The 24,243-nt window shown below is 36.9% G+C and overlaps 2 protein-coding genes across 5 annotated transcripts in view; both read left to right on the top strand.

Moving 5' to 3' along the window:
• Window positions 1-762: 762 nt before the first annotated feature.
• LOC129235919 (thioredoxin domain-containing protein 9) lies at window positions 763-2,329 on the top strand. Its single transcript, XM_054869997.1, has 3 exons — window positions 763-1,195; window positions 1,261-1,620; window positions 1,681-2,329. Exons 1-3 carry the CDS (start codon window positions 1,019-1,021, stop codon window positions 1,792-1,794), a joined length of 651 nt encoding a protein of 216 aa, XP_054725972.1. The 5' UTR covers window positions 763-1,018; the 3' UTR covers window positions 1,795-2,329.
• A 2,870-nt stretch (window positions 2,330-5,199) lies between these two features.
• Window positions 5,200-24,243, top strand: part of LOC129235918 (oxysterol-binding protein-related protein 8) — a 93,105-nt gene continuing 74,061 nt past the window's right edge. For all 4 annotated transcript variants that reach the window (XM_054869996.1, XM_054869993.1, XM_054869995.1 and 1 more), the window contains exon 1: window positions 5,200-5,961. In XM_054869996.1, coding sequence (XP_054725971.1) covers window positions 5,586-5,961 — 376 coding nt within the window. In that variant the 5' untranslated portion in view covers window positions 5,200-5,585. The remainder of the gene's footprint in view (window positions 5,962-24,243) is intronic.

Raw genomic sequence — 24,243 nt, 5'->3', positions numbered from 1 at the left:
GTAGTAATGAACCCTTGAAAAATGAATTTCGTACTTTCATAAAACAGCTGACTGTAAAGGAAAACAAGAGAACCACATAAAGGTTAAAACTATTTAAATCGCTATTAGTAAAAATTACAGATTTTGGTGGTAATAGTAATTGAGTCAATTATTTACTTCCTAGTAGGAATGTAAAAATTTGTCAAAAAAGCTTTATATTTAAGTAATTAACAATAATTTCCGATTTTGTTTATTTTTTTTAATAAAAAGTCAACTTTGACCCTAAAGTTTTTTTTTTTTTATGATAGAAAAAGTAACATTTTAAAAGTTTTTTGTTACAAACTTTTAAGCGGATAAAAAAAATCACTTTGCTCCTTCAGACTATTAAAACCTTCTCGAAATTTTTTGGCCAACTTTTCCATTGCGCTACGAAGTGGAAAAATTGTTATTTATATTTTAATTTTTATGTATTTATTCAAAGCATTTGAAATGAATTTATGGCATTTCTAAATAATCGGAAAATATTGGTCTACTAATTCATTCAAATGCAGCCATGCAGTTCTGATGTTGCCGTATAATAATATTATAAATTATTATTTCACTTAAACGCACTTAATTTTTGTAAAGTAAAAAACGTGTTTTAAACATTAACAGATTTTTAGAAATTCTCTTTAAAAATTCTGTATCACTCAATGCAAAATTATAGATCAATTTTATAAAATATTTACCTAGAAATTAATTTTTAATAAGAGTGGCAACAGCGAACTCAGGTGCGTCGACTAATACGAGTGACAAATGTTTTCTGTTCTCGTGTGTAGATTCAACTGAAAATTCCAAAAACATTTGAAAACTAAAAAAGCTCTCGATTGAAAAATAGAATACTAAGCAAATCGTGTATTTTTCACTAGTAACTATAAAACTAGTTCAAATACAACCGCTGTACTTGCTTTCTTATTCCGTATTTTTCAATAATTTTTACATCTGTGACGCCGGTCTTGTTGCTTGTATATCTACATAATTTCCGCAGCAGCTTACGGAAATGGCTAACATGTTGGAAAATCAATTGTTGACTACTGCTCAAATGATTGAAAAGCAGTTGGATCAACAGATTAATCAGTTGGATAACTTAGATTCAGATGATTTGAAATCAATACGTGAAGAACGTCTCAAGCAAATGAAAGATCTTAATCGTAAAAAGCAGGAGTGGCTGAAAAATGTGGGCGTGCTTTAATTTCAATCAATTGTTGGCTATTGAAAAACTAAACTGCTTATTATTTACAGGGTCACGGCACATACACCGAGTTAGCTGACGAGAAAGAGTTCTTTGAAGTATCTAAAAAGTCGCCAAATATAGTGTGTCATTTCTATCGAGACTCCACAGAGCGGTGTCGCATTGTTGATATGCATTTAAAAATACTTGCTAGCAAGCACATTGAGGCGAAATTCTGTAAAGTGAATGCTGAAAAATCACCTTTCTTAACTCAAAGACTGCGCATTAAAGTAATCCCCACGATTGCATTAGTTAAGGACAGTAAAACAAAGGATTTCATTGTGGGATTCACTGACTTGGGTAACTGCGATGATTTCTCTACAGAAATGTTAGAGTGGCGAATAGCACAATCTGGTGCAATCGATTACAAGGTATAATAACTTTACCCATGAGTGAAATTTGTTTTAATTATTATGCTAATTTCTTTGCAGGGTGACCTTATGACCCCGCCTGATGTTAAAAAGAAGGCGTATATTAATCGAGTTAACAAGACCATTCGCAGCGGTTATGACTCAGACGATTCTGACATAGATTTTGACGATTAACAGCACTTCAGTAGTAGCTGACAACTGGAGTATCCACAGTGTGTCTTTAAGAAAGCTAGAATTTAATAAGCTTGCTTAGCAAAATCAAATCAATCAAAACTAAATTAATGATAACAAACTTAATTATTAAAACAGAGTAAAATCTTAAAGTAGTGGGAAAGCAAAAAATATTAGCTTAAACAAAACAACACGCAAAAAAAAAACATTTGATTGCGTAAACCGCCACTCAAAAACAAACTCAAGAGGCACAAACAGACGGGGCGAAATTTAGTATTGTCCTTAATTGGAATCAACTGGAAAAGACAGCGAATCAGTACATGCGCTATTCATTCACAAATATTTTTCCTAGGTATTTCTTAGAATATTTACAATATTTATTTTTTATACTATTACAAAATCACTAAAAAAATATGCATGAAAAACTAATGGAACAGGTGTACCGATAAAATTTATTTCTAAGGATTCACCAATTGTATTCTTATGTTCGATTCACAAAAAATAAATAATAAAAATACTCTTACAAAATGTTAAATTACGTAATGTAACATTTCCTTAAAGCAAGATAAATAGAACATAAACCACGTTACCAAGGACTCTAAAGGGGGTAATGTTTAACGATGTCATAAAAATTTTACATATAAGTGGCTTCATTACATTTTTTAACTTTAAAACCATCGTAGAGCGTTTGTAAAACTAGACCAGTTTAGGGCTAACAACCAAGCATTATGAGGAACGTTAAAACAGTCTCGACACAATTTATGTGAACACATTGATATTCGAAATAATATCAAATAATCAATATGAAAATATTTAAAGTTAAAAAATTATGTTCAGTTGCACATTTTACTTTGCTGAATTTCGCGTTATTAAAAATATATATGGATATAATAGTAATAGGGTCGTGATACGTTATCAATTAAGTGCAAAGTAAAGCCACTAATTTTTGTCTTCTACAAATCGCTCAATACGACGTTCTAATATGTGCTGCGATTCTGGCTAGGCCTTTATATCGGAGAATCGAAAGAAATTCTTGCATGGCCTCAAATAAAAATAGAATACAAGACTACGCCTTCCGAATTTGCTATGACGTCAACGCTACAGATATACAAGCGAAAGTTAGAGAAATTGATTGCTTGCAAGGTGGATTTATTAAGGGGGTATTCTGGTCTAGAGCCCTACTTTTTGGGTATTTTTCAAACTAGGATAAAAGAAAAATTAAAAACATTTCTACTATCCATTTTTTTATATAATATTTATTGATGTTTAAGGTATATAAAAAAAATTAAAAAAAAAAAAAAGTCAAAAATTCATCCAGTGACAGGTCGGTGAAGTAGGGGTTGCTAGTCAAAGAGTGCTCCCTGGTTGACATGATTCCAACCCTTGTAGTGATCTAAATCGAACAAACAAAGAAAATTCTTAATTAGTAAAGATGTCGCTACATCTTGAGCCTCGGCCAAAAAAAAAAAATAAAAATTCACAAAATGGCGCCTACTTGAAAAAAAAAAATTTTTTTTACCCCTGTTTTTTGACCTTTACGAATTTTTTAAAAATACTTCGAATTAAAATTTTTCAAAATCCAATGCTCCAGTGATAAAAAGATGTATGAAAAAGATTCTCACCAAATTTCAAAGGGATCGGTCAGATAGAACTTCAGATATCGTGTCAACCACCTCAGCAAAAGGAGTTTTGAGAAAAACGCGTTTGAATTTCGCCGTTCGCTCAAACCAGTCTAGCTGTCGCGTCACTAAAATAGTTGTAATTTCGAAAATAATTCGAATTTTGCAAAATCCTTTTAGGGAGATATTTTTGAATACCTAGACTATCGAATTTTGAAAAAAAAAATTTCGATTTTTTCAAATTTCTAGACTAGAATACCCCCTTAAGGTGACAGCATTCACCCAGCTGAATTTTTCGCCGTAGGTATGGCTTACGTCAAAGTGATATGCTTTATTTGTATGTATTGGTATGTTTACATTCGTATGTTTACATTTGATTACTGATTTTGACGTGATGCTTGGACCAAACGCAACAACAAATACATGTAGGGTTTTACGTATATGTGTTTGCTGTCACCTGTAATAAATTCGCCTTGATTGCTTGTGAAGAGGAAAAGCAGGCGAAAACAATGGAAACACACAAACACACTTTCTTGCCACGGCGTCTTCGGCAAAAACGTGTATTGGAAATAATTTTGTTATTGTTGTTTTTATAATTTAATTTGGGCCTCTTCTATCCGCCACTTCTCTGCTCGGCTCACTTGATGCAAAATTTGCCTGTGAAAGCAACAACAAGCAAGATTCGCCGCTGGTGTAACTCAATATTTTACAAATAAAATTAATTTTAAGCAGCTATACTCTAACGCTCTGCCGCGCTGAGGTCATCGGGTTGTAAAAATCGCCAAAAATAAAACTGCGGCTTTCGAAAGGTGCCAACTTGCATACTCCGTACATCATACATGGCAACGGCATTTGACAAAAAAAATGGGGATTAACATTTCCCTCGCCTTCATACAGAAACAAGACTTATATGGCAACGTATTTCAGTAACAATACAGCGAGTTGCTCTGAATCAATTGAGGATTATAGATTTACCCGCTTTGGCTGCCACGTCATTTGGGAATTCGGCACCTGAGTTCTGCACGATCTTTTCACATCAAAGCGAATTGGGTACTCTATCGTCTAATCAGTCGCTGCTCAGATGGCAACGAAACACCGTGATCGTAAACTGTGTTTATTATGTTCTGTATATCCCTAACACAATTACACAATCACTACACATGTATTCCCACACTCGCCCAATCAGTCGTTGTTTAGATAGCAACGAATTATCATTGGTTGAGTTTTATGTTGATATCACCAACACCACATCAGTTTTTTATGCAAACACACTCCAAGTGACGTCAGCCCAACAGCTGATTCTGTCAAATTTGCTGAGGGCCGAATATAGGTCTGCTAAATAGCATACCTCTAAAAAACTCTTCTCCATGTGAAATAATAAAACATTGTTTCATTTTTAGTTTGTATTTAATTTCTAACAAAACCTCAAGGTTTATATAATATATATTAGTTTTATGTCTGCTCGCGAAGATTTCCAGCGTCGTCTACACAGGCGAATTCATTCAAGGCGATGGTAGTAGAGCAGCTGATTTTACGATTTTGTGCCATAATTGTCGTGACTGCCTGCTGTTTGTTTTTCCACATTTTCATGTTCAATTTCGACAAAATTGAAAAAACATATTTCATGTAATTGCTGTTATTACCTAGTGGCACCATCTTTATTAGCTTCCCCTTGTTGTCTACTGTCTTTTACGCAATAGCCACCACCTTTAATAGTAAATTGATTTTCACCACGCTTTTCACTCGGCCTACAGCAACTCTGGTTGGTATTTTGCATTTTCCATCAACGTTGAACGAATGGTGGAATTGTTTGATTCGCGGATTTTGGTTGATTTTGGTTGCGTTTAGAACATAAGTTGTTTTTACGGGTGGAAGTGAACCGAATTGGTTTAAATCGAATTATTTTAATGATAATTAAAGAGTATCGACATTTATTGAAATAGTCGGAACAACATTCATTAATTTCGAAAATAATACTACGGTTTTACGAGAGGTACTAATTAAGAAAAATTAATAGTTCATTGTGCGAAGTAAAATCGATAAATTTTAAATTGACTATATTAAAAAACAAAACTCAGTGCCTGGATGTATTGCAGTTTATTGTTTGCAATAACAACATAATTTTAACAAAGTATTTGCACAGCTTAAACAGAAGTACATATATATTTTTTTGCAATGACGCAAACCACACCAGCTGGCTCCGGTGGGCCCAATGTTAGCAACTTGATGACAAGTAGTACACCGATACGCATAGGTAGCGGCGCGAGTAGTTATCATGGTAACAGTTCAGCTTCTGTTGCTACTCAGCATGCAATGACCGGAAATGATTCATCATCACCGGGTGGTGGAGGCAGTGCTGGCGCCGGGAGTTCAGCTGCGCCTCAATCGAGCAGTGTACCGTCTGGTGCAGCTGATACACTACGTCAACAGCTGCAAAGCCAAATCTCATTGTCGATGGGGTCTTCCAATCAGTCGTTGGGAGTTAGTGCGGGTGCTGCGGGAGGTACCAGCATAACGCCGCCCAATAGTGCAGGATTGCGGCAAACTGGAGGTAAGTTCGCAAATATAGAGCAATTTTGTTATTCGACATTTGTCGAGCTTTTTATAACATTTTGTTGCAATAATTTATTCGTTGATTTCAATTTGTAAATAAAACAAATACAGGAGAAACCCCAAAATGAGAACAAACTCATACATACATACGAGTACATATGTATGCAGTACACAAACACAACAAGTAAGAGCGCCCAACAATTCAACACACAATTGATCAATACCATATATACTGTACATTGCATGGTGCCTTGGCCACCACCAATTTAGCTAAATTTCCTTTATACTGGCCCTTGTAATTTTGTATACTAAAACTGCCGTTGCTTCTCGTCAATTAACTTGGTAATTAGCACTATAAAATAGCGCGTAGCTTATCGATGAGACAAATTCCCCTGGCTGCGTGGACAGTGGGTACTGTTTTACAATTACAATTTCAAATAACGAATACGTTTAACAATATTTCGAAAGCTGCATTGTTCAGTAACTAACTTTACACAAATTTTATTAAATAAAGTGTCGTTGAACTCTGTTCTGCAGCTTCCCGGTTTTAAATACCACATTTTGACTATTTCCACTTTGACCATTTTCGCAAGTGTTGTCTTCTGCATTAAGTTGTCGAATTTCCTTATAAGTGCCCCGACACGCGCTGATAATGAAAGTTTTATGGATATTTTGATAGATTCGGTTTTATAGCTGATTAAATTCTAGTACAATAAAGTGCAAGTTTGATATTCTTGACAAATCTCCTTGATTTTTTTATATATTTCCCAGACGGTGTGGTGTATTTTCGTCAACGGACAAAATAAAAAATTTGTTCATTTGCTATATGCTGAAAAAGCGCAACATCGTCAGGGGAAAAAATTACCAGCGGGATTTTTCAGCAACTTCACTGCACTTTATTAACCTAAAATTATATGGGTTAGAAAACTGCGTACCCAACATTTTCTATAAATTCTAATCAAAAACTGTGGAATTTTTTTTTTCTAAAAATTTAAACGTGGATTAATATAATTTTTTAGACAATAAGTAATAACTTAAAAATAATAAAAAAAGAACGTTAAAAAAAGGATGAAAAATATTTATAACTAGCATTTCCCAGTGGGCTTCGCACCACCATATATAAAATGTTTTTTTTATATCGCAAGAAATTTTTCATATTAAGTTTTCTTTATAGAACTCGTAAAATGTTTAAACAGTTGAATTAGTTGATTTTTTTCATTCAACATACTTTCTAAAGATGTCACAATAGCCTTTTCTGTACTTTTTTAAAATTTGATTGTGGTGGTCACCAAGGTGCAAGAGCCGATAAAAACTTGTAATTAAACTTTGATTCTTTAATTTCCATTTCAATTTTTTACGCTAAATAATTTATGCTAAAATAAATAAAGCTAAAAATGTTTTTCCAATTCCTTGAATGCTCCAGTTTTTATTACATAATATTTTCGTCCAAAATTAATATTAACATAATACACTTACAACCACAACAGTACAACAGAAACGCTCATAAGCGGCTGTGTATTTGTTGTTGTTTTTCCCATACAGGCATTTCGTATGAGAGGAAACCATTACTCACATAAAATGTCATAACTCAGGAACGGCTGCACCGATTTCAATCAAACGTCACACAAACCACCTCCTCAAAGATAGAAAAGAACTCTAAAATTTTTGTGTCAATCGGTTCGGCGGTTCTTGAGTTATAAGATTACCAAGGAAATGTAACTTCTTTTTATATATATAGATTGTTCAAAATGTTGATGTGCTATCGTTTTGTCGTGGGCTGTAAATACTCATTTCCCAGCATTTTTTTATAACCCATCAGTTTGATAAGACCTTTCTGATATCATACTCACATATCTTTATTTGTTTACAGGTATCAACTTCCATCATAAAAATAAATAAACTTTGTTCAAGACAATGCCCAAAAGGTGTGCATATTTATATTGCTATAAAAATGTACAAGATAAATTTAGAATATTTGCGCTACGTATTTGTTTGCATTGCACAACGGTTCATCATTCCAAACGCTGGCAATTTTCCCATGGCTCTCGTCTAGGTCATGGCCAGTGTCAATTGAAAATAAAATCTTTGTTTTTCATTGACTAATACTTATGCGAAATTTCCCTACTAGCACAGAGTAGCAAGTTTGGAAAGTTTATTCGATCTCCCAAAAAATGATTCGCGTTTAATTAGCTATAGCTGACTGTGTTGAAGTACGGATTTGCAATGAAAGTGCACCAGTTTATTCACCTGTAAAACTACTTTACTTTAAATAAGCAAATTTTTTCTACTACATAGTCGTTGGGTTTATAGACACACATGCATACATACATATGTATTTAAATTCTAGGCGAATATCTGCTTGTGTGGTTACTTGTGTTTGTTTTGTTTCGCAATTTTATCGACTGCAAATGACGTGGAAATTGGCATATGCTCAATAGGTTTGGTTGGACAAGAGACAAATTGTGCGTTTTTACATAGGCACATAAGGAGATTAAGTACTTATGCATATATACATACATATATATATATATATATATATGTTTTTTTAAGCGCAGCTTATGTTTAATGGCCACTTTACAAGTACGAATTTCTTGCACATTTTTTTCCATGGGCCTTCTTCTGTTACTAATTACTATGATTTTTGAAAACCAACTATGCCTAATTAAGTAAAATATCGCGAACACTGGCATCGCACCTAATTATAATCGGTGCTTTTCTGTAGTTTGGTACTTTTCGCTATTCCAAGGTAAAATGAGCGCGTAAAATTAACTCATCACCTTGACCTTTTATCCACAGTCTGCACTTTCACAAGCATACATGTACTTACATACAAATGTACATTTTTACATATTGTTTAACTTTCCTCAGCAAATATCGATTCGTTGCACTGAATTCTTTTTTGCTCTTACGCTCGCCGGTGTAATTGGCACAAATTGCTTGTGAAAAGTGGAGGCGTGCAATATTTCCGTAGTGCGCGCTTTGTTTACCATTCGTACAAAAGAATATGACAGTTTTAAATAAGAAGTAGTTTTATACTACTCACTTAAAGGCCATGCTGCTGATATTGACGCAAAATGAATGTAGAGTGTGACGACGTCACCACCAACTACACCAGCATTGACTTTATTATATTTACTTTATTACTTTATTTATACCACAAAACTTGTGTCGGAAAAATCGGCTATAAACTAGCGCTAAATTTGTGCGTAGTTGTTATATTTGACGGCCACATAAGCTCTTAACGGTTTTATTTGTGCCGAAACTAGTGTGAAATGGATATGGTGTGGCAATAGCATCACAAAATGAAATAACCATAGGTTGGGATTAAATGCGTACCAGTAGAACTACGAAATTGTTTAGTTCGATTTACTGCATGCAGGCATATTTGCAGAGTGACTTTGCACGTTTATGTTCACACACAGTTTGCGAAATTTTACCATCAGCGCTTACGTCTGTTATTCGTACATATTATATAGGGTACATATGTATGTATGTACGTGTGTATAAAAATAGTTTTATTATAAGATCAAATCTAGGCTTATTTTTAGGCTTTTTTTCTCACACTAAAATTTTCTTATTGGGTGTGCAACTAAGTTTTAAAGGTTTTTTTTTCGATTTCAAAAATTTATTGTTAAAAATTGGTACAACCTATTTTATCCAAAATACTGTCCATCACTAGCTATAACTTTTTCCCACTTCTCTGGTAATGCATGGATTCCGTCCCAATAAAACTGCTCGCTTTTGGAGGCGAAGAACTCATCAAGCCAATTTTGGATACCTTCAACCGAAGTGAAACGCACTCCCGTAAGGGCATTCTGCATCGGCCGGAACAAATGGTAATCTGATGGTGCAAGATCTGGGCTATAAGGCGGGTGGGGTAGAACTTCCCATCCGCTACCATCGAGATAGGTTTTGACCACTTGTGCGACATGCTGCCGAGCATTGTTATGATGAAAGATCAATGTCTCATGTCTGGTTTCCCATTCCGGACGTTTTTCCGCAATTGCTCGCTTCAATCGCATAAGTTGTTGTCTGTAGAGTGCTCCGTTTATCGTCTGACCACTTTTCAGTAGTTCGTGGTAAACGATTCCCTTCTGGTCCCACCAAACGCAGAGCATTACCTTGCTGCCATGGATATTTGGCTTTGGCGTTGATGGTCCGGGTTCGCCACGCTTAACATACGCTGCCTTGCGCTTCGGATTGTCGTAGTGAATCCATTTCTCATCGCCAGTAATAATGCGATGCAAAAACGACTTCGCTTTGTATCGTTGAAGCAGGATTTCGGAAGCAGTGACACGGCGTTCGATATCCCTTGGTTTGAGTTCGTAAGGCACCCAGTTTCCGACTTTCTGGACCATTCCAATGGCTTTCAGCCGCTTTGAAATGGCTTGATGAGTCACGCCTAACGTTGTCGCAAGTTCTTCTTGGGTTTGACACGGGTCTTCGTCCAAAATTGTCTACAATTCGGCGTCTTCAAAAGTTGGTGGCCTTCCTTCGCGCTCCTTGTCGGCTGTGTCAAAGTCACCACTTTTGAATCGTCGGAACCAGTACTCGCAGGTTGAAATTGATGGAGCATTCTCACCGTAAGCCTCACACAGCATCCGATAACTTTCCGCTGCACTTTTCTTCAGATGGAAGCAAAATAGCAATGCTTCCCGCGAATGAAGTTTTGTAGGCACAAAAGCTGGCATAGTCTTTGTATAAAAAAATTTTTTGTTTACACTTCGACGAAATGACACAAACTAAGAAACGACACTTAATGATGACGCTTTCACATGAAACTCGTTACACAAATACTCAGTACAATTTGACACTAGTATTACTATATGTTTTAAATCCTTTAAAACTTAGTTGCACACCCAATAATTTTGAATTTGAATGAGAAATTCCTTTGTATAACATCTTTCTAGGTGTGAAACATACATTTGGCGAATTTCGAGATCAAAATTTCTAAATTGAAAAAAAAAAAAAAATGAAAGTAAATGACAAATTTCAAAATTTTAGAAATTGATCAAATGCTAATATAGGGTTTTATGTAGTTGGAAAACACTGAACAGTGGCATTATTGCATGAAGTTTAGTACTTAATTCCAAATTCATTATCCTCCCTGCTGCTACCATATTGATGTGTTTTGGTAAATACTGTTAATACAAGGGCCGTTTAAAAAGTTCGTCCAAAGACAGAGAGATTTTTTCCGTTAGGCAAGTCGCGATCAAGGCTTTGACAACGTCAAGGTGCAGATCCAAACTAGTCAACTCCTGTATGGAGAAGATCAAATCTCTTGGGGTGCAGGACATAGGAATATAGATGGAAAGGAAATTGCCAGGAAGGGGTCGCCTGAATTGGTCTCAGATAACTCCTTCCTGATCATCCGTATCCGCCTGACTGTTGTTAAAGGGGAATTGTATATATATATATATATATGAGGGCGGGTCGATTTAAAAATCGCTCATTGCTCTGTGAAAATCGTATTCTAGGGATCAAAATAAGAAACTTTGCCGAAGGAACCATACCTCTAAAACGAATTCTGATGTCCCCCAATTTGGGTCGAACTTTTGGGTAGGGGCAAATTTTGAAAAATCCCACTTAGACCCATTTAGAGTGCTCCAATCGAGTCCAAATGTATGACCGACCCCCACTCACTTTGGACGCCCGATCCACCCATGCCAGTGGCACACCCCCTGGAACTCCCCTGGGGGGTTCCCCATACAATCATTTCAAAATATCACCATTTTTGGCCTTTACATGAGAAAAGAAACTAAAAAGTTCGACCCAAATTGGGGGACATGAGAATTCGTTTTAGAGGTATAGTTCCTTCGGCAAAGTTTCTTATTTTGATCCCTAGAATATGATTTTCACAGAACAATGGGCGATTTTTTTGCCTCCCCACAAAAAACACTAAAAGTTCGACCCAAATTGGGTGACATCAGAATTCGTTTTAGAGGTATGGTTCCTTCGGCAAAGTTTCTTATTTTGATCCCTAGAATATGATTTGGTGTTTCATCGAGATTCGAATCTACGTTCTCACTGTGAATTCGGAATGGTAGTCACGCACCAACCCATTTGGCTACGGCGGCGGGGAATTGCCCAACTTATTTCTCCGAAAAGCACAGATCAGATGGAGCTCTTCGTGTGCCTTTGGCCCCAGTACAATAGACGCAGGACTCGAGAAAGTCTTGGGAACTTCTCTACAAACCCACGGAAAAGCTTGGTTTACCATTTAACTCCCATTGCAAAAGCTGTGGGGACCTTGCAGGGAAGGATACTCTTAAGCACTTTCTCTGTAAATGTCCGGGTTTGGCAGCTAGAGGATTAAGATCACTGGATGCTCCTTTCTTCGACATCTTGGGGCAGTGCGCTAACCTAAATCCAATCAGTCTTCTCTATTACATAAACAGCTCTGGCTGGCTGTAGATATCTGCATGTTGGAGGTCTTATAAGGGATCAAAACGGCGTTTTAGTGCTACTTGGGCTGGCACTCCCCCATGGCACTTCAACCATTTCACATATCTACCTTTCAAACGACATAGTTGAATTTTCTTCGATTTGTTTCGATTATAAAACTTTTGCAGCAAATGAGCGATATGTCTTAAGGGGCTGTATTATTGTTGTTGTTATAGTTTAAAACTCTCGCGTACATATAAATTTAGTCCAATTATTGTGCCTTTGTTATCCACTCTTAGATATCGGATGAAAGGATTTTTGCTATGCCTTGAGTCGAGTATTTAACAAATTCGGTGTCTTCAGAACGACAACTTGCCTCAAAACGATGAGATTTCAAGATAAACGCAATTATTTTAATTATATTTGACTTCAGATTATCGGACCTCGTGTATCTAATCTTGTCCGACATAGGAAGCTATCCCGCACGACACTCACGTGCTTCTTTAAACCCATCTATCTAATACCCCACTCGCTCTGTATGCAGCCCAACGAAATAACACCTTTCCTAGATCAGATTGACGTTGATGACCCATGACTTCACTACGCTCAACAGGGCTTTATAAACTGCTACAACAACAAACTTTTCCCCTTAAAAGTGCAAAGTATTTGTATACTTTACATAGCAAATGATTCTTCAAAGTAGCTTAAAATACATACAGTAGTAAAAAGTTAAAAAAACTTCGTGCAGTAGAGGAAAAGTATTATTTTGTACACCCGCCTTCCTCACAACAACTCACTCTACGTTCTATGTGAAATAAAATTGCAATATAAATTTTAATTGCACTGCCATGGCGCTTAGCGAATTAAGTTGACTTTGAATGAAAATTTTCCATTTCATTGTACATACATACATACATTGAGGTTTATTGGCCTTAGATATCATTTCATGAGCTGTAAAGTATATATGGATATGTATGCACAAGTTTATATGAATATTAGTTGATTGGTTTTGGATATACAGGTACTAATTTTTTCAATTAAACACAATTTTCATGTTCAACATTGCTCCAATGAAAGTTTTTATATAAATTTTTTCATATGTATTCCCATAGATATATACATAGAATATATAAGGTGTGACAATTAAGCTCCGTAAATTTTATTATATTATAATATAACTCTGGACCTCTCTGGAACATATCGGTTCAAAAATGGTATGGGGATGTTTCTTATATTATGACGCAGACCACATACACAAAATTGATGGCATACTGGACACAAATATTTATGTGGAAATAATGCAGAATGTTAGGTTGCCGTATGGAGACAAAAATCCATGAGATCGAAGTGCAAACCTCCAATAAATCTAAATCTAATCTATGTTGCCGTATTGCAGAGAGGAAATGGCAATAAAAGGGGACTACCAGCACGAAAATGATCCTAAACACAAGTCGGAAGGTCAAGCATTGGTTTCGCACAAATAAAATTGAGGTTATGAGACTCAGTCTCCCGACCTCAATCTTATAGAAAATCTTAAAAAGAGCTGTTCACAATACCAAACCGAGTAACAATCAACAACTTTGGAAAATTGTTAAAAGATGCGTGGCTGAAGAAAAAAATGGAGAATTCAACTAAATGCATATTAGTTTAAACTTTGTATCCGCACACTTTGTTTATGCAGTATTTTTTTGATATTTGAATAAACTTGCTCAGAATGCGTTACTTAACACCTGGGCTGCAAAGTACCCAACCTAACAAAGAAAACACGTTTTTTTTGTTTTCAAAATTAGCTTTATGCATCAACGTAATTTCCATCAAGAACAACGCAAATCGTAAAATTTCAATACCACTTTTGTAGAACGATTTATCTTTTGCCTCAAAATTCGAGCGAGATTTCTTACCGGTAAGCATTTTTTTAGGTCTGTGAACAGTAGTCGCTGCGAGCCAACTCTGGATACGGTGGATGTGGGAGCAATTCGAAGTTCAATTCCCGTGGTTTTGCCATTGTTTTGATTGACTTGGGACACGGTGCGCTGTCTTGATGAAACAAGTGAGCAAACGGGGGCACCCACTTTGATAGAGCTTTCTCATAGTCAAATGCGCATGCAATATAAAGCCAATGAGTTCTTTGCATATTTTTACTATGTCAGCTAACTCACGCAACTTAACTTTTCGATCATTCAGAACGATTTTGTGGATTTTGTTGATGTTTTCTGGTGTCATCACCTCATTTGGACGGTGGTGGGTCGGTGTCTCTACGACCACTTTTGAAGTCAGCAAACCTTCGTTTTACTGTTGTTTCTGAGGGAGCGGAGTGCACATTACACTTTTCAAGCAATTGCTACGCTTGAACGGTATTCTCACCATCAAGAAGCAGTGTAAAATTAAAACACGAAATTCTGTTTGATTCATTGTTTTGAAAATAATAAAAGTAGCCGCACTTTTAGCAGAATTGCTCTTGAACTATTGAATAGAATATCATGAAATTTTAACAGCTGTATTTTTAAGGTTAGTACTAACTGAAAAAGATGTGAATGCAATAAAACTAGTGCCATCTATGTGTTAGGCCTGGGACTTTTCAGCCCATGTGTTATATGACCACTGATATTTTAAGGTTAACCCTGAATTTCTCTATTTTGTTATAAAAAGTTTTGTTTTTCGTTATAGAATTAATTTAAATATATAATCAGTTAAAGAAGAGAATAATATTCCAAAATATTGGGTTGGGGAATAAGTTCGTAGAGTTTTTACCGAAAACTTTTATTTAAACAAAAAACAATAATTGCGATATATTCCTTAAGTTAATCAATTATATATTCGCCGTTGCTGTTTACAATCTCTTCACACCTCTCAAGAAATTTGTTGATTACGTTCCGCCAAAAATCGCCTGGACTGGCCTAGGGCCTGGCATTGTCCTGAAGGAGTATGGTTTGACCATGTCGATCAGGTCTTTTCAGTCGAATAGCCTCATTCACGTGGTGTAACTGGGCAATGTAGAGCTCCTTGTTGACCGTGACACTCTTTTCGAGCATTTCCCAGTGCACCATGCAAGTCCCATCAAACATATATTATGATCTTCTTTGGATGAATATCCGGCTTGACTCTCGGCTTTGGCGTTTTGGAACCAACCACTCCTTTCTTTACATCATATTGATGTATGTATTTGATTTGATACAAAAAGCGCTGTTTATGACCGTGTGTTGCTCGATGGCGGGTGAGACGCTGAGAAGCAAATTAAAGGCGACTTTCTTGGTTTTTTTCGGTGAGCGAATTGAGGGTCCCAGGTTCACAATTTTTCTGTAAATCCAATTGAATGAGGTTATTGAGAATCGTTTTATAATCGCCGCTCATTTTTTTCGCCAATTCACGACTGGTTTGGCGACCGTTCTCCTTCTGAAGGGATTTGAGAGGGTCTTCATCGAATTCGGAAGGCTTTTCGTGGCGGGACGTGTCAAAGTCGCTATTTTTGAACTTTGACTCGTCTATGACACCTTCTCCATAAATCTCGTAAATGTCCCAGGTTGCTTCGGCAGCTTTTTGACCTCGATGAAAAGCAAAGGTGTCGAAAATGTTGATTTTTGCCTCCTGGGTACTCCATTTCTAGGCCTAACAATTAAGATAGTTTTATAGAGCAGAAAGAGTTCTATCGAATGAATACTTATTGATATTTTCATGCTCGCAACTGCTGTAGAACAATCATATATTTCGAGTCAGACGAATACTAGATTTTCTACTCGTAAATAAATGTTGGCACACTGTCTATGACTGACGCCGCCATTTGTCGTTTCGTTCTATAGTAGAATGGCATGTTTTTGCACTTTCAATATGCAAGCCTACAAAAAAGTGTGTTTCAAACGATTTGACACGCAATGTTTTGGCCTTTCGCATCAGCATTGTGCCTTTCTAGGCGTGCGATGTGTTGAGTGGACGACGGATTGGCATTTGAACGCTACACATATTGCACATTTGAGGTTACATATGCACACATACTATATTGACATATGTACAATATTTATGTATTTACTGTAAGGAATTGTATGAAGTCAAATACTTTCGTATGCCATATGTATCGGGCTGTCAGCCACACACTTTTAACGGCAATAATAATAGTTGTTTTTCTTGTGTGAGTGTAAAATCAATGAATTATGCAAATATCACAACAAAAACAAAACACAACATTGCATTATTCATTTTCTGTTGAACTCATTCACAAGCTCGCCTTCGCATTGAATGCTATAGTATTTACTCTTATATACCTATATATGTATATTAGGGCGGGTCGATTTAAAAATCGCTCATTACTCTGTGAAAATCGTATTCTAGGGATCAAAATAAGAAACTTTGCCGAAGGAACCATACCTCTAAAACGAATTCTGATGTCCCCCAATTTGGGTCGAACGAAAAATCCCACTTTGACCCTTTTAGAGTGCTCCAATCGAGTCCAAATGTATGACCGACCCCCACTAACTTTGGACGGCCAATCCACCCATGCCAGTGGCACACCCCCTGGAACTCCCATGGGGGGTTCCCCATACAATCATTTCAAAATATCACCATTTTTGTCCTTTACATGAGAAAAGAAACTAAAAAGTTCGACCCAAATTGGGGGACATCAGAATTCGTTTTAGAGGTATGGTTCCTTCGGCAAAGTTTCTTATTTTGATCTCTAGAATATGATTTTCACAGAGCAATGGGCGATTTTTTTGCGTCCCCACAAATCGACCCGGCCTAATGTATATATGTATATATATATGCGTACGTATTTATGTATGTGTATGCATGTAAACTTCCAGTTGTCATATTCAAATTCAACTATATGTAGGCTGAAAATGTATCTAATAAAAGGCAAAAAAAGTCGTTGTTCAAGACTCAATTTCTCGCCACATTTTGCTTCATTCCGAAAGAGTTCGGTTTTGTTTTTCATTTTCTAATTAAGCATGCGATTATACTTTCGATTGTTTCAATTTGCTTCTTAATGAGTTTTAAGCATTTAATCGCATCATCTGTTGCTGTTCTTTACACTCGTACTGACCTAACCCACTGAAGTGAATGCTAATCATTTTATTGGTTGGTGACTACACTCGATTGGCATTTGCGCGCTGCCTTTTGCGCATAATCACATTTTGAATAGGAAATAAAAGGATGATGTAACCCATATTTGCACATCTGGTTTTAAGCAATAAAAATTCTTGAAATTGTGTTGTATGATTTGGAACTTCTGTATGTACAGGGCCAATAAGAATCAATAAGAACTTTGTTTTTCAAAACAAAATAAAATAAAAAATTTAGATGAAAATGATTAATGTATTAGAAATAGTAAAGTTTGGCAATCATAAATGAAAAATAGTATCGTACTAATGTCCACCACGACGACGGTTACAGTTGTCGATTCTTGTATCCATATTTTTGACAGAATGGCTGGTCCACGTCATGGATTTTGATAGTTTTTAATATTGCAAATGATTCAATTGACCCCGCATAGATTCTATATTTAACATAATATAATAATAACAATAATTGGCGCTTACACTTTTTATTGGACATTTGGCTGAGCTTTTCTTCCCATTTGTTGTGAGCTTCTTGATGTTGTTCCACAAATAGAGGCGCCTACAGTTTTAAGCCGACTTCGAACGGCAAATGGGTTTATTTTATGGGGAGCTTTTTCATGACAGAAGGAGGAGCGCCCGCTATTAGAAAAATATCTATGATTTTGGTATTTCCTGCGCGGAGATTCGAACCTGTGCACCTGGTAATCATGTACCAACCCATTCGACTACGATGGCCGTTAAGTACATACAAATATGTACATACGAGGTGTGTTCAAAAAATAAGGAGAATTTTCTCAAACATTTTTTATTTATTCATCAATTCTATTTTATTAGATGCATAACTAAGTTCTCGCTGTTTTTTTGATGAAAATGCAACTTTATTCTGAAAAAATGGTTACAAGTGAATACTTGAAAGTGTTGCCCCATCGCTGGCTACTACTTTTTCCCCATCTTTCTGGTAGATCTCGTATACCGTCGCGGTAAAACTGTTTATCTTTTGAGGCTATCCACGGATCAAGCCAATCAAATCAATATGAATAGAACTGCTGGTCAGCTAGACCATGTGGCATCGATCGGAACAGGTGATAATCGGACGGCGCAATATCTGGAGAATATGGCAAGTAGGGAAGGATTTCCCATTTCAATGTTTCCAGGTAGGCTTCAACGAGTTTGGCAACGTGAGGCCGAGCGTTGTCATGCTGTAGAATCACTTTTTCATGTCTCTCCGCGTATTGCGGCCGTTTCACGCGCAGTGCTCGGCTCAATCGCATCAATTGAAGTCGATACTGATCCCCAGTTATAGTTTCGCTTGGTTTTAACAGTTCATAATAAATAACACCAACTTGGCCCCACCAAATATAGAGCAAAGCATGACCGGGCAGTCCCCATGACTTTATTTTCTTTGGATTGCTGTAATGAATCCATTTTTCATCACAAGTCACGATGCGATAAAGAAAACCCTTCCTTTTTTGTCGCTGGACCAGTTGTTCACAAGCGAAAAAACGGAGTTCAACATACCTTAGTTTTAACTCATAAGGAAGCAAATCCCCTGTTTCTGAATCATTCCCAAAGCATCCAATCCCTTGGAAATGGATTGGCGGATAACTACTAATACTGAAGCAAGCTCTTCTTGCGTTTGACACGGATCCTCATTCAGCAATGCCTCCAATTCAATGTCTTCGAAGGCCTTCCTTCACGCGGACGGTCGTCAACATTAAAATCACCGTCTTTGAAGCGACGGAACCAATCTCGGTACGTTGTTTCACTTAAAGCAGCATCTCCATAAACTTTTTGTAGCTCTTGATGCGCTACAGCCGCCGTTTTTTTTCCAATGAAAGAGGAAAATCAACACTTCCCGCAAATGACGATTATTCGGCACAAAATCAGACACTAATGTGTCGAAGCAGTTTGTTTAAGCTTGGTTTATGATGTTTAGGTTATGTTAGCATCGACTAGCACACACTCCTGGCGGCATCTAGCGGGCACTTAGTTGCGCACCTATATCTCTTTCAAAGTAGTCCCCCTCAGATATATTGCACTTGTGTCAGCGTTTTTTCCAATCCTCGAACCAGTTCTGATATGCACTTTTTGGTGTGTTCTTGAGCTCTGTCAGCTATTCGGTTTTTAACTCCCCAATTGTCGCAAAACGCCATCCTTTCGTGACCCCTGATCTTCAATCTTGGGAACAGGAAAAAGTCGCAGGGGGCCAAATCTGGTGAATACGGTGGCTGAGGCAGATAACTGTGTTGATCTCTCACAAGCAAAGATGAGTGAGCAGGTGCATTATCATGATGCAAAAGGCGTGCATTTTTTCCACAATTCCGGGCGTTTTTCTCGTCTCGCTTCACGCTAACGGCGCATAACTTCAAAGTAATACTCCTTACCTTTACCGTACGACCTTATGGTAAGAACTCCTGATGCACTACACCATGGTAATCGCAGAAAACAGCAAGCAAAGCCTTGACATTTGATCATCTTTGCTCTCCTGCACTCCTGCACTCCTCCAATGCGACGAGTGGGCTTTGGTTTCGATGTCATAACCACATACCCATGATTCGTCACCAGTTATGACCCTTTTAAGCAAATCTGGATCATCGTTGACGTCATTCAACGATTCCTGAGCGATGCTCATGCGACATTGTTTTTGGTAAAAATTCAGCAAAATCAGCAGAAAATCGCCGAACACGCAAAACACTTGTCTTATTTATGACTCTCAGAAACAAACTAAAAATGTTATACCTGTATTGCTAAAACAGTGCACATATCTTCGAGACGAAAGTACCAACGTAAAAAAAAAAAATAATCGAAAGTCGAATGTGCGTAGGCCGCGAAATTTCAAAATTCACCTTATTTTTTGAACACACCTAGTATGTGAAATATTATTTGCATTTAATTAATAATTTAAATTTATTTTTACGTTCGCAGTTTGTTTTCATTTAAATAAAAAACACTTCTTTGTTGCCATTTTTAACAAAAGGGATTCAATTATTTTTAAGAGGGGTGAAGTAACCTCTTAAAAGCAACCTTTTGCAAGGGAGTGTCAAAAACTACCCAGCAGACCGTTATTCGGCTCTGAGCGAATTTGACAGATATGCCGACATTAGATCAAGAATGATAGATACCATGTTTGCTCGTTAGATATGGTAAACAAAAAATTTTTTGAGGGGAACTTTGGATTCTACGTCATTCGCTTTCTGTTTCACTAAGCTAAAGCTAAATTTTATGTCACAAGTGAGCAAACCTTTAATAATTGAATCATGAGGCATAACCATAATTCGTTAGCGGTGAATCTTGCTAAGTTTGTTGTTGCTTTCACATGCAATTTTTTCGTCAAGTGAGCAGAGCCCAGAGATACCCAGCAGAAAAGTGGCGAATCGAAGGCGCTTTATTACGTACACGTTGTTATTGCAAATGTATTATTTTCAATAGATCCAGAACGAGTTGAAATTGAATGCAAAGCTTCATGGGGAATTAATAACATCCTTTTCATGTAACGAAAACTAACTTATACCACAAACATGTTTTTTTTATAACTTCAGGATTGATATGACTATCGTTGTTCTTATTATATCTCAAGTAAACCAAAGCCATTAATATTTATTAAGCAAGAGCAGCTACTTCCTCTAGTCATAGACTCAATGGCATCAAACATCAAGCTGAAGAGAGTATCTTGAGATAAGTTTAAAAAATCTTAAATTACCACGAAACGAGGAGGACTTGCAAATGCTGAAGGCCGCTTGAAAGTACCCAAAAATGTTGAATTTATTGCTCTCTCACTGCAACATATTTAGTACACTTTTCAGCAAAGAATTTGGTCAGGCGAGAATAAATGCATAAATAAAGAAAAATGTATGAAGCAAAGCACAAGAAGTGTAATATGAACACAAGAGGCAAAAAAAAATGCAATACTACACTCATGACACTTGACATTTTCAAGCGATGAAAAGTATGACGGCGCAGGAGGAGTTCGTCATATAAAAAAACAGCGTCACTGCTTTTTAGGGCGTCGTTGCTAGTTAGTAGTACAAAATCCATCTTAAAAATATGAAATATTTACATACAAATGAAAGCAGTTGCATATGTATAGGTACGCGTATGTATATACAGATTGCGATGAGATGAAAGTCACATTTCCAAGTTGATAAAAGCCGGCTGGCTTGGCATATTGCAACATAGTATATTCTGAATAGAGAATAGCAGTTGCATTAATAAACCCAATGCCTGCTTGCGTCCGCAGTCTTGCGCTAGATGTGCCGTGCGCAGCCTTGGGGTACGACTAAGGCGGTGCAAGCCCTGCTGTCCCCATGCCGATTTATTACTTTTAAAGTTCTACTAAATTCAACAATATCGGTTAATTAAAAAATGCGACTAAAAACGCATTTGTGCCATGAAGGAAATGGTTTATAAAGGGTGATTAATTTAGAGGTTTCGGATTTTAAATTGAAATAAGGCAACGAAAATTCAAATTGATTGAGCCATCCGTAATTGAATGACTCGCTGCAGGACTTCGGTCGGTTTATCCACAAAGCATTTAGACTTTAACATACATTCTGCGTCAGTAAAAAGGAACCGCGATTATTCATGAAGTATAAAAGATATATATTTAAAAAAAAAAGTTACATGAAAGTATGCACAAAACTACGAGTCGCAATTACTCAATAAGCTGTGGAGTCTCTATCGTTGTCGAGTATCTGGCATCGTCTGGGCATGATTTGAACCAGCTTTTTCGCATAGCTCGTCGGCACTTTATCCTGCTTTTTTGATGTCACTCGTTTCAAGGCGCGCTCGGAAAAGTCATCAACATTTTTGTACACTTTATACCGTTGATTCCAAATCACAGCAAAACTTTTTGAATTTTTAATCACTTTTGCAGCCGCGGCGTGCATAAAAATGCCGCCTCAAAATGCTTCGCGTACTTCTCATTTTTGTTTGGTTGCGTTTACGGGAAAGTTTCGACGACACTAACCTGAGTTAGCACTGGCGTCGTAGCCCTTGTGTGGGACTATTATGCAGCAAAAAGCAGAACGAAATATATCTTGATGCTACAAGAAAAAAGTGGAAAGGTGGCCAATCCACTTGTCCGCGACGAGGGACTTGCTCACCGAAACGGCGACGCAGTAAATCAATTATTGTAAGGACTGTATGAAAAGTAGCGATGTCTTGTTGTAAGCCCTCGCCTCATTGGAAAAAGATTTTTTTGGAAAAGAAATTTTTGATTTTTCTTTGCTTATTTATGTAGATTAAATATTCAAAAATATAGTCCCCAACAAATTTTTTGAGATTCTGAATATTTACGGAGATATAGCCATTTTAGTGACGCAACCTCTACAGAAAAACTTCAAACTTATTGTAGTTTTCAGGCAAAACGAAGCATGTGTTCAAATCTAGAGATTGAATTCTTTACAAAATTAGTTGTTCGAATTCAAGAGGGAACGCGCAATTTAGATTGTTAGTGATCGTTATACGGAAACCACGTTTTTCGAGCTGGCGACACAGATATAGCCGGTTCTGCCGAACCGATTTCGATGAAATAAAATTTAAATGACGTAGAATTGGTGTCGTTATGGTGTGAACTGCCATCATTTAGAAACATTTTTTTAGTATTTGTTCCGGACCTTTAAAGTAAAAAAGGGTCAAAAAAACGGGTTTTCATCATTTCTTAAAGATCGTCGTTCACACGAAATCCGTGTCGCTAGTGACATATGTACCTTGTTTTAGAAGACCATTTTTTGAAAGCTGACAACTTTTTGAACGCACCTCGCATGGCAAAAAAAAAGTTTATTTTTTAAAAATGAATCAAAATACTCAAATATAAAAAATCTTTTTTTTTTTCTTTTCAAAAAACACCATTTCAAATGAGCCGAGTGCCTGAAATCAAATGTTGTGGAGAGCACGGGCTTCTATCAGTCGTTTATCATGACGCAGTAGCGTTCGTCATTCACTGTTACTTTGGCGTCAGCCTCGTCTTTGAAGAAATATGGGCAGACAATTCCTCAGCCATAGGCCGCACCAAACAGTTGTTTTCAATGGATGTAATGGCTGTTCTTAAATGTCTTCGGGTTGCTTTTCAGCCCAAATTGCTTATTGACACAGCCATTAAGTCAAAAATGAGCTGAACACCATAAGTTGGCCTGAGCGCGCGATGAACACTTTTCATATAAACGTTGTTGAGGCGTAAGTCTTTCCTTGATGAAATGCCAATGAATACTGAAAAAAATTATTTATTTAGTTTAGCAGTAAAACGCGCGTGAAACAGAACTCATGCTATTTACGACTAGATATAAGGTACCAATTTTTACTCTACCAAATATTAACGGACAAACCCACTTTCAACCCGAGTAAAGTACTTAAGGGTAATTCTGGACTCCAAACTTAGCTGGAAATTAAACATTGAAGAACGGGTAAAGAAGGCAGAAATCGCTTTATTTGCCTGTAAACGTATGCTAGGAAGAAGATGGGGTCTTCAACCGAAGTATACATTATGGTTGTATAATGCGTTTATACGACCAATTTTAAAGTATGGCTCGGTAGTTTGGTGGAAAGCTCTAGAGAGAGAATACAACATCAAATTACTTGGCAGAATACAAAGATCAGCCTGTGCAATAACAGTCGGGGCAATCAGACCATGTCCTAGGCAGGCCCTGAACGCACTGACACACGTTATTCCGGTAGATCTACATATATATCAAGAAAATGGCAGCAATGAGTGCATTTATGTTAAATGAAGCGGGTCGCTGGAAGGAAAAAACGCATGGCCATGCCAGTCTATTACTGCGGCAAACCCAGTATACGTCGAAGAGGACTGACTACATCGTCGTCGTATTACATTCAGTAAAAATTTTGTCACT

The sequence above is a fragment of the Anastrepha obliqua genome, chromosome 1, assembly GCF_027943255.1.
Source record: "Anastrepha obliqua isolate idAnaObli1 chromosome 1, idAnaObli1_1.0, whole genome shotgun sequence".
NCBI lineage: Eukaryota > Metazoa > Arthropoda > Insecta > Diptera > Tephritidae > Anastrepha > Anastrepha obliqua.
Note: the sequence above shows the minus strand (reverse complement) of the source record. Positions and strands in the feature narration are given on the sequence as shown.